At 45.7% G+C, this 12,131-nt stretch overlaps 1 protein-coding gene across 1 annotated transcript in view; it reads right to left on the bottom strand.

The window, feature by feature from the left end:
• Positions 1-12,131, bottom strand: part of LOC135558791 (tensin-3-like) — a 90,542-nt gene that overhangs the window by 33,484 nt on the left and 44,927 nt on the right. Inside the window, exons 12-13 of the mRNA XM_064992927.1 lie at positions 11,972-12,073; positions 1,915-3,177 (exon numbers count right to left, since the gene is read on the bottom strand). Coding sequence (XP_064848999.1) covers positions 1,915-3,177; positions 11,972-12,073 — 1,365 coding nt within the window. The remainder of the gene's footprint in view (positions 1-1,914; positions 3,178-11,971; positions 12,074-12,131) is intronic.

The following is a 12,131-nucleotide window of genomic DNA, read 5'->3' as shown; positions in this document are numbered from 1 at the left end:
ATAAAGTGTATTTCTTTGCAACATTTTTTGCAGTTTTACTTTAGTGCCTTATTGCAGAAAGGATGCATCATTTGGAATATTTTTTGTTCTGTACATGCTTTATTCATGTAGGTAAGTATTGTGTAGTAACTACAATGCTGTTGATCCAACCTCAGTTTTCTCCTATCACAGCCATTCAACTCTGTAACTGTTTTAAAATCACCATTGGCTTTATGGTGAAATACTTGAGTGGTTTCCTTCCTCTCCAGCAACTGAGTTGGGAAGGACACCTGTATCTTTGTAGTGACTGGGTGTATTGACTGGGTGTAATTGCCATAACAAAGGGGTTCTGAAATTACTCAAGCCATTTCAGCTTTTGATTTGTAATGGTCCTAAAACATGATTCCCCTTTGACATGTTGGGGTATTGTGTGTAGGACAGTGACACAAAATCTGCATTTAATCAATTTTAAGTTCTGTCTGTAACACAACAAAATTTGGAAAAGTCAAAGGCTTTGAATACTTTCTGAATGCACTGTATATGGCCATTTATCATAGATTGCATTTTTTGTAAATAAACTAAACACAGAGAGTTCCTGTACTATACTGTGCTGTGTGTCTAGGCTTTCTAGAGTATGTAGCCAATATGCACAGACAGGTACAAGTATCTGGAATCAGATGGAAAATGCAATGCCTCAAGGCACACTTGTTCCTTGCTTGGAAATTCCTTGGTCCTCCTCCCGGCACTGTGCTCACCTCTTTCTGTTCCCACTGGCTGCTCCAGGTAAATATCTTAAAGTGATTCACACTCTACTGACGGCCAGACCACACTCGCACACTCCAGTTAGAAACAAAATGGTGGACCACAGTTCCAGAGTCAATGAATGCACTGCCGTCCTTGAGTCAACAACATTCACAAGTTTAACAACTTACGATACAGCTACGTTTGGTGAAATGAAAAAGACAGAACATTTGAATAGCTAGCTGTAAGATACGTATTGCTGATAGTGGGAAACAAACAAAAGTGAGATAGTGAAATTAGCTGATTTCAGATTACAGACCAAAACACTGTGACTGGCTAAGGTCCAAAGCTGGTGGGAGACCTAGGCAACTTTTCAGTCATTGATAAGTACTTAACATTCCTAGGATTCTTTGGCACATTGTTTCAGTCTGTGTCCAATGGCATAATATCAGTCAGGCCAATATCCAGAGGAAATACAATATTTGGCAGCTGATCTGTACATAAGGGTTATTAGAGGGAAACTATTGTAATATTCAAAACATACAAGTAAGTTAGAATATTCCTCCACTTTTTGGGGGTTTTCTATTCTTTTAGATGGACAACGTGCAAGGGGACCTGCTGACATTGACTCCAACAGCTGTAATATTCCCTTTAAGATACTGTCTTCTGAAAGCAAGACACGTCAAGCTGGTGTCTCTACTGATAAAAATGGCTTCAGTGAGCACCTGAGCTGAGAGCTGTGAGCCTAGATCTACAGAGCTGATGACAGTCATCTGTCTCTATCTCGCTCTCCGAGTGAGACGGTTGTGCACAGACAAGCCTCGACAACGGCCTATTCCTCAGAAACACGCAGAAAACATCTGAAAAGCTGGCAGGAAGCCTGCTATTTACATTGGCTAACAGCTCTCAAGGTAGGAGAGGGCAACGGTGTGTTTGGGAAAAGTTAACACTGTGTTGTAAGAGAAGTGAGGATTTGAAAAGAAACATCGCCAACTCTTCAATCGTCTCGTTGATTTCTTACCACCATTTTTTTCATGATGCTCTGCTGTGTACAGATGTTGGATCACATTTCCACCACCACCACCACTAACATTACTACCACCAGTACTATTGTAAAACATCACCATTATTACAACCACCACCATTCATATCACCACCGCCACCAATTACCACACCCAGATCTTGCTGTCTTACCTGACGGCTGTGTGCTTTGCAGTGCGGCTGTACTGTTCTCTGTGACTCTGGGACTGACTCCGTTGGGGCACCCGGTGGAGGTGGTGGAGGTGGTGGAGGTAGCGTTTGTGGTGGCTGAGCCATTCACATGCTCCCCGCCGTTCCTCTTGACCGAGCTGGAGCGTGTGGGGACAGGCACAAACGTGGGGTCCAGGTCCATGATCAACTGGTTGAGCTGGTCGATGGAGTTATCAATGTCCACAGTCAAAGAGTTGAACTCTTCGTCTCGGCTGTTGTTATCGTTGACGACTGCAGGAGGCTGCTCGTTGTGGGCCTGTGGTGCCACCACCGTTCTCAAGGCAGCAGTGTTCATACTCAGCACGGGTCCTTGTTGTGACACTGTAGGGGTTAGAGGTTTGGGTGGGCTTCCCCCTTGTGGTTGGTTGTCCCCTGGGTACCTCTCCCTCTCCTCACCCTCCTCGGCCTGCAGGTAGGCGTACTGATGGGCTGCTACCATCTGCTGTTGGCGCACCCAGGTGTGTGTGGAGTAGCTGCCCTGCCGGTAGACCTGCTGCTTGGGCATCGGCATGGCGGTGGCGGGGGTGGAGACCGAGGCACTCCTCTGGCCAAAGCAGCTCCTCCGGGCCTCTGCGTAGGCTCTCTCGTACTCCTCCATTGTGGCCGGGGCTGGGTGGTGGTGCTGGGGTTGGTGGTGGTGGAGCTGGTGCTCCTCTCCCCCAGGGCTACCGAAGCCATCTGAAAGCAAGGAGTTCTGGCTGCTCTTGTGGCATGAGGACGACAGGGTCCCGAGGCTGTCCACGCTGCGCATGTCGTGACCCGACAGGAGGACCTCATCATCCAGGATGTCCGTCTCCCTCTCCCTGGGGGGCCGCAGGTCCCCGTTGCCATGCACCTGGGCTGGGGCCCGTTTCTGTATGGTCATCACTCCTGGCCCCCCTCCTCCGCACTCAGACATCTCCTCCAGGCCGAACCCGCTCAGCAGGCGCTTCAGCTGGGCCTTCTCCTGACGGCTGGGGCCTTGCTGGGGCCTGGAGCTGGTGGTTGTGGTGATCGGGGCTGGGGGTTTGTCAGTCCACAGAGAGGTGCTGGACAGGCCTGAGTCGCTGCTGGCTGACAGGGCGTGGTCGCTGTGGTCGGGACTGCTGGTGGTAGAAGTGGCTTGGTGGGCTCCACGGGCCAGGGTCACGGTGGTGGATCCTTCCCCATCAGGGCTCCTTTTGGATGGGGAGGCTTTGTCCTGGGCCAGTCCCTGAGAGCGGGGCACTGGAACAACAAGAGAGGCAGCGGCTTCAAGCAGTCAGCTGGTACGGAGACACACACAGACTTCACCACTCACAAACACATGGACACACATATGTACAGGTAGATGACCACAAAGACGCTCAAATGACCACAAGAGACAATCATTTTTTCACATAGACAAATAAGTTCACTGAACAACAGGTACAGCTGTCTGAAAAAACAAACAGGGTTACACAAACGTACAAAGACACAAATGAACACACACATCAACTGAGAGGTATGAAAATAAGTGAGACATTCTTCTCTCATGACACATTTACAGAGCTGGTGGACAATGAGTAGACTACAGGTTGTAAGAATAGCAAAGCATGGGAACGATCAGCACTTCTCACTGCACATAACAAGAGTGTTCTCCCAGACAACTGTGCACCACAGAATAGTTTCCCCTCAATCTCAAACCAAAATGACACAAACGGCAAAACTAATCATGGTGTCTAACCATTCTAATGAAATAAAAGCATAAAACTAGCACTTTAACTCTTATCAAGCACTATAACTCTTGTTCGTACCTTGTGCTGCACGGTAGACAAAGGTGTTCCTCGTGTTCAGGTTATATAAGCAACTGGTAATGAAAGCCAAGCACCCATCCGACTGTCTGCCTGTGAGCTGATATATGGCAGTCAAGGTACTGTTGAGTCCGTGGCCAGTCAGCCACTATGTTTGACCTCTGCATTCCTCACCGTGGCGTGATTTACCTACCGTTCCCCGCCGCCCTCTGACCCTGCAACATACTGTATGTTCGACCCTCAGCAGAAAAGGTGAACTACAGTCAGAGGTCAAATGGAAAGCAGCACAGTAAAATCCACCTGCGCCCTCTCTCATGACTCGGATAAATTACTCTGGGAAAAACAAAAGACTTTGAGTTAGCTAACAGGACAAGGAGCCTGGTCAGTGCTTACCGAATGGAGTTCAATGTACATTGTGCAACCAAAAGCTGTGGTAAAGTCGAATGTTAAAAGCACCATTCCATAATCAGTGTCACTTGCCTGTAGTTCAACAAAGGACATGCCTTTGTCTCAATCTAGCGGTGTGAATTACTTCCCTTTCCAGAAGCAAACAGGGCTGTAAGTAGGATCCGAATACTAGACACGCATGATAAATTATACCCTCCCCCTCAACACACACACACACACACACACACACACACACACACACACACACACACACACACACACACACACACACACACACACACACACACACACACACACACACACACACACACACACACACACACACACACACACACACACACACACACACACACACACACACACACACAAGGTTCTCTGGAACTCACATCGGGCTCTCTACAGCATGTCTCAGGCCTCCTCACCAGGCTATAGTCCAGGTCCGAACTCTGAGGAGTAGTCCAACAGATCCCTCTACAACAATTCAACTGGCAAGGTGGTAACACTTCTGAAGACATATGTCATCCCTCCACTCTCTCCCTTGGTATGTCACCCTCCCACTTCTCCCTCCCCCTCCCCCCTCCCCCCTCCTACTCTTCTTTCACAGTCCCCTTTCTCCACCAAGAAAGTAATGCAGCCACAGCTCTAACCTTCTCATTCAAAAAAGCAATGCAGCCACAGCTCTAACCTTCTCATTCAAGAAAGCAATGCAGCCACAGCTCTAACCTTTCCTTCAAGAAAGCAATGCAGCCACAGCTCTAACCTTTCCTTCAAGAAAGTAATGCAGCCACAGCTCTAACCTTTCCTTCAAGAAAGTAATGCAGCCACAGCTCTAACCTTTCCTTCAAGAAAGTAATGCAGCCACAGCTCTAACCTTCTTCAAGAAAGCAATGCAGCCACAGCTCTAACCTTTCCTTCAAGAAAGCAATGCAGCCACAGCTCTAACCTTTCCTTCAAGAAAGTAATGCAGCCACAGCTCTAACCTTTCCTTCAAGAAAGTAATGCAGCCACAGCTCTAACCTTTCCTTCAAGAAAGTAATGCAGCCACAGCTCTAACCTTTCCTTCAAGAAAGTAATGCAGCCACAGCTCTAACCTTCCCTTCAAGAAAGTAATGCAGCCACAGCTCTAACCTTTCCTTCAAGAAAGTAATGCAGCCACAGCTCTAACCTTTCCTTCAAGAAAGTAATGCAGCCACAGCTCTAACCTTTCCTTCAAGAAAGTAATGCAGCCACAGCTCTAACCTTTCATTCAAGAAAGCAATGCAGCCACAGCTCTAACCTTTCCTTCAAGAAAGTAATGCAGCCACAGCTCTAACCTTTCCTTCAAGAAAGTAATGCAGCCACAGCTCTAACCTTCTTCAAGAAAGCAATGCAGCCACAGCTCTAACCTTTCCTTCAAGAAAGTAATGCAGCCACAGCTCTAACCTTTCCTTCAAGAAAGTAATGCAGCCACAGCTCTAACCTTTCCTTCAAGAAAGCAATGCAGCCACAGCTCTAACCTTCTTCAAGAAAGTAATGCAGCCACAGCTCTAACCTTTCCTTCAAGAAAGTAATGCAGCCACAGCTCTAACCTTCTTCAAGAAAGTAATGCAGCCACAGCTCTAACCTTCTTCAAGAAAGTAATGCAGCCACAGCTCTAACCTTCTCCTTCACCGACTGCAGGTAAATAAGTGCACCAGACAACCACCATCTCCTGCATACCAATATGGAGAAACAGAGAGATGATATGGAGAGGAGGATGGGAAATGAAGAGTAGGAAGTTTAGCTGACAGATAGTGACCAGGATCAGAAACCCACAGAGGTCTTCCAACCACACACACTGGCTCTACTCTCCCTCTCTCCTAGCAGTGAGAAGGAAGGTGAGGGTGTTTGCACTCCACACAATGGGGGACCTTGAGTTCTCCAAATATGGACAGAAGAATGTAAACAAGTCGGGAGGGGCAAGGGGGTGGGGGCAGGGGGGTGGGGCCGGGCCTTGGGGTGAGCTGTAATCCGACCTCATGCCCTGGCTGCATCAGGGTACTACTCTGCCAGGAGGGAGGAAGAGAGGGACACAGAGAGAACAGGAGGCAGAGAGGGTCTGAGAATGAAAACAACATTCCTTTCCCTCTCTTCCATCCCTCTTTCTTTCACACCGTAAAGACAGACTTTTTAATTAGAGCAAGCCTACCTTCTAGTTGGGCGCTCTCTGCCGGTTTATGAAACCCCTGGGATAGCCAGGTTGTTTTTCTTTTGCTCTCGTGTATCATGAAATGACATGCCTGGCATCCGTACAACACCAGCATGGAAACAGATGTGCCCTAACCTCAATTATGGGGTTCAACAATTGTTTTGACAGTTTTTTTTCTATCAGAAGACAAACATTGGCAAGACTGAGGTCCATAGATGGTTAACCAAGTATGGCCCCATCAGGTGGTCTTCATCTTTGAACCATTTCATCTATCCTAAATCTACATTTTATGTCGGAATTTATCAAACAACTTTTTGTTCTAAATTGTCAATTTTCTTAGGTTATTATGTTGTTAAAAAAACACTTGACATTCTGCAAACACAAGGCAAATGGGAATGTGGCAGCAAAACTGTTGCTCCAACTCCCAACTATTCTTTACCCCCAGAGGAATTGTTGTTGCTACACCTCCGAAATTTCCCTGCTGTCACTCCTGCTCCATTCACATCCGTGCTATTACCATCTACCATCCCTCCTCCTCCTCTCATACTGTATGCCAGGCCTGTGAGTCATAAAGCTTATTTAACCATCATCATCACCATCCTCATTTCCATCACCCCTGGCCTGCGTGGCTTGGCCTAGCTTCCGTTTGGGCTTCCGTTTGGGGTCCAGCCAGACGGCCCTCAGCTAACACATTCCTCGTTAATCCAGCAGTCAAACCAGGGCCCTGTTCCATGGCTCTGGTTTGACTCACTCTCTTACTGGGAGCTAGATGCAGTAACAGAGGGGAGAGAGAGGGGAGCCCTCGGTACAGGACAAGCCTGTTGTGGCCTAGACTTTCTCTTGTAATTGGCTCAAATGGGGTTATGTCGATGTTGATATACATTGATTGCTTGGACATCCTCTGATGCATGTACACTTGTTAAAAAAAAAAATATTTAGAAAACACACATTGGCTGGATTTGTTTCTATTGATGGGGAGGAAATCGATCCCGGAAAGAGTAGAGCAATTTCCGCAATGTTGTGTGAGGTAAAGCATTATATCCCTCAATAAAGAACAACCCATAATCAAAAACAATACTTAATTCACACTAGTGGATAAACCCACATTTTGAATTGGGGGAAGGGGAATTTAAAAAGCCATTGAAGTAAATGATGTTGTCCTTCCACATACCTAACACTGAAGTGGTAAGCTGTCTTTAAGCTGATTGACAGGCAGTCAGAGGGACACTGGGAGCTGCCAAATCAAACAGACTGGTAAGTAGCTGCTGAATTCCAGTAGAGCTCCCAGTCTTTCGTCTCTAGTCTAGAGTTTACATGAGAAAACAAGGCTGTAAATATTCCACAGGAATGCCTCACTGACTCAATGAAAAGGAGAAAGGGAAAATATTTTTTTTAGGCTGTTGTTTGCCTTTAATTAATCTTTACACATCCAATGTTTGCTCTTTCATTACATGCCCAGAGACTCTTGATCTAGCACTTCAAACATAAAAGCTAACCTCACTTTAAGATTGTGTAGTAGAGTTTCTCAAATAAAGCAACTCTAACGAGTTGTCTTTATTATCAAATGGCTTATATTGGTATTGTATATAAAATGCTTATTGTACAACAGGCCTGGGTGGATTCATGTTTTAATGTCGCCATATTTCTCTATTCTGGTGAATTCACCTACTGAGAGGAAAGATTTGGCAGAGCAGCAAGGGATGCCCTGAGAGTGTGTGTGTGAGAGTGAGTGAGTCAGTGAGTGAGTGAGTGAGTGAGTGAGTGAGTGAGTGAGTGAGTGAGTGAGTGAGTGAGTGTGAGAGTGAGTGTGAGAGTGAGTGTGAGAGTGAGAGAGAGAGAAATCACACCCGCGTCTGTGTAACTGGGTTGGTCGAAGCACGCCCATTAATTTGATAAAACAATTATAATAATCTCTAGGGAACTACTTTTCCAGTGCTTCCATATTCCCTATGATACTAACACTGCAAAGAGCATCCAGAAACTACCTGTGAAGGATATACTGCTTTCTCAGGAACAGGCCAAAATCCACGTCATTTCCGTGAGGAAAAATATGGAGAAAAAGGGGTCAGGCTGCCTTCTGAGAATTCAAAGTTTGATATTCCAGGACGTGTACTCAAAGTATCCGCGGACCAACTGGCAAGTGTCTTCACTGACATTTTTAACCTCTACCTGACCGAGTTTGTAATACCTACATGTTTCAAGGAAGCGAAGATAAGCAGCCTAAATGACTACAATCCCTTTGCATACCGCCCCAAAAGATCCACAAATGATGCAATCTCAATCGCACTCCACACTGCCCTTTCCCACCTGGACAAAAGGAACACTTATGTGAAAATGCTGTTCATTGACTACAGCTCAGCGTTCAACACCATAGGGCCCACAAAGCTCATCACTAAGCTAAAGACCCTGGGACTAAACACCTCCCTCTGCAACTAGATCCTGGAATTCCTGACAGGCTGCCCCCAGGTGGTAACGTATGCCACGCTGATTCTCAACACGGGGGCCCCTCAGGGGTGCGTGCCTAGTCCCCTCCTGTACTCCTTGTTCACCCACGACTGCGTGGCCAAACACGACTCCAACACCATTATTAAGTTTGCTGACGACACAACAGTGGTAGCCCTTATCACCGACAACGATGAGACAGCCTCTAGGGAGGAGATCAGAGACCTGGCAGTGTGGTGCCAGGACAGCAACCTCTCCCTCAATGTGAGCAAGACAAAGGAGCTGATCGTGGACTACAGGAAAAGGTGGCCGAACAGGCCCCCATTAACATCGACGGGTTGTTTTGGAGTGGGTCGAGAGTGACAAGTTCCTTGGGGTCTACATCACCAACGAACTATCATGGTCCAAACACACCAAGACAGTCGTGAAGAGGGCACGACAACACATTTTCCCCTTCAGAAGGCTGAAAAGATTCAGCATGGGTACTCAGATCCTCAAAAGGTTCTACAGCTGCACCATCTAGAGCATCCTGACTGGTTGAATCACCACCTGGTATGGCAACTGCTTAGCATCTGACCAGAAGGCGCTACAGAGGGTAGTGCGTACGGCCCAATACATCACTGGGGCCAAGCTTCCTGCCATCCAGGACCTATATATTAGGCGGTGTCAGAGGAAAGCCCCCAAAAATGTTAGACTCCAGTCACACAAGTCATAGACTGTTCTCTCTGTTACCACACGGCAAGCGGTACTGGAGCGCCAAGTCTAGGACCAAAAGGCTCCTTAACAGCTTCTACCCCCAAGCCATTAGACTGCTGAACAATTAATCAAATGGCCACCCAGACTATTTACATTGACACCCCCCCGCCCATAGTCACTTCACCCCTACCTACATGTACAAATGACCTAGACGAACCTGTAACCCTGCACATTGACTTGGTATATAGCCTCGTTATTGTGTTACTATTTTATAATTTTTTATTTTATTTTATTTGGTAAATATTTTCTTAACTCTTTCTTGAACTGCACTGTAGGTTAAAGGCTTGTAATTAACCCTCCTGTTGTGTTCGTTGCATGTTGTGTCCCGATCCAAAATGACCTCCCCATTATAGCTGATTATAAATCATTAATAATACATATATTATCACCTAATGTTGTGTTAGATCTTTTTTTATCAACTTACGTTTTGTTAACATTCCAAGTTTTGAACTTCTATTTGCTTTTTATGGCCTGAAGGCCTCATTGACCTGAGCTCATACAACTCATTTTGAGTTAAAAAAAAGCACAATGTTGGATTATTTTGACTATAACAAATACTCATATGAAACATTGTGCTATTTATCACAGACTATTTTGTGTCAAAGTTTAACAAGGACTCTCCACCTCACCACTGTCATGTTCAAAGATATGATCAAGAGCCTCACATACAGTATATCGTCTGGTCATTGTGCTGCCACAGAATTAATTGTGAGCAAGTTCTCAAAAAAGTTTTATATACCAGAGCTGTGAGAATAGTTCTATATATCATTGAAACAATGTTGCGATTGTTTGTGAGAATGTCAACAGGTGTGGTTCCCTTGGAGGAAAGATTCTATTGGAGAAAGGTTCCTGTGGGGGTTGCCATGGAAGCCAAGAAGGGGATTAAGGTGTGTGTGTGTGTCTGTGTGTGTGCTCAAACACACATGCATGTGGGGGTCTGGGAGAGGAAGTGTGTCCATCTGATGGATGGGCATGTGCCAGAACTCAATTTTATACACTAATTGTAGACTCACCCATTCATTTCTAATGACCGGTCATTTTAGACTGGGAACACCACAGGTTTAATAAAACACACAAAATGTTATGAAAATCATCAACATGTATCTTGTGTGTTCAGTCAGATGCCCTTTGTGGACAAAGTCATGGAACCTTATGACAATCTGATTAAATGAACTATGTTTTGTGAATTGGTCCAATTCGACCGGAACACAGCAGGAGGGTTAAGCATTTCACGGTAAGGTCTACTACACCTGTTGTATATGGTGAATGTGACAAATAAAGTTTGATTTGAATCTTCTGCATTTGGTCCACCAAGGGAAAGATATTATCTTTCATTTCCTCTGTATACCATTGTAAATAAAGAATGTTTCCATAGGAATTGCCCTGGTACAAGTAGAGCCACATAAACCAAGCTGGTGGAGACTGACGACGTTAATGGTTTTACCTAATGGTAATGGGTGCGTTCATAAATTCACTCTGGCTATCTACTCCGATTTCGGAGCACTCTCGTCTGAATGTGCCAGAGTGCAGAATAACTGATGAATTTAGCAACGCTCAACAGTGTGCGCTCTTAATTTACTAACGGACAATCTGACAACACTCTGAATTTACAAACACCCAGAGAGCACACGGAGCGCACTCTGGCACTCCAATTTGAATTTACAAACACACCCCTAACAAAGCGCAGTCAAGCACCCACGCTAACTGGCTAACGTTGGCAAGCTTGCTACCTACTTCCAGACACAAATGAGATAACAGCTCACTCAGAACATTTTACTCGCCCTTGCAAAGCTGGTTAGGCTGTTTTCATTTTATCCAGAGCATTGGTGACTAACTATACAGCTGGCTACATTTTAATTACGCTTTCTTACCAATGTTTACTGACATCGGCCATATTCAACGGGTGTTAAGCGATCGTAAATTCACCAGTTATTCTGCGCTCTGGCCCACAGACGAGAGTGCTCTGAAATCGGAGTAGACGGCCAGAGGGAATTTACAAACGCACCCAAAAATCTATCACGCTCTGCAAGTACTGAGACTAACATGAGGTTTACAGGGTTGCTGCGAGATCTGTCTCACGAGAAGCTCTGCATTGAAAAAAATACTGTAGTTGTCACTTGGCCCTCTAAGGAAGGATCTCCATTCATTTAGAAAGCAGACATTGACTGACCCAGATCTGGTTGGTTTTAATGGGTGTACATGGACCTGTGTTGTTAAAAATGTAGCTAGGATCGAGAGTTGTTCCTGACAGAGATAGCCTAGATATGGCCCAGAGATTTTACTCAAGTAATGGGGTCAGATAAAACTCCTGGCACTATTGGTCAATGTAAGTGCATGATCCACAGATATTGCTTGGTTTATCTTGATGAACTTGGCTGTTAGTTATGGTGGACAATATGATATTAATGCAGAGTGACTGGAAGCTTTATGTTCCACATTGTAATGAGGAGAAGTAAGTCCAAGTGAATTCTGTTACCTTCCGCGTCAATTATGTTCTGGTAAGAGTCCCATCGTGTCAGAGGGTCGGCTGTGCTGTAGTCCACACTTATGTCTGCCCCGTTCTGCCAGCGCTCTGCACCTACAGGATATCATTTAAAAGCAAGGAATAATTGTGTGATGCTCTTATTTGGTCCAAT

Source organism: Oncorhynchus masou, chromosome 17, assembly GCF_036934945.1.
Source record: "Oncorhynchus masou masou isolate Uvic2021 chromosome 17, UVic_Omas_1.1, whole genome shotgun sequence".
Lineage (NCBI taxonomy): Eukaryota > Metazoa > Chordata > Actinopteri > Salmoniformes > Salmonidae > Oncorhynchus > Oncorhynchus masou.
Note: the sequence above shows the minus strand (reverse complement) of the source record. Positions and strands in the feature narration are given on the sequence as shown.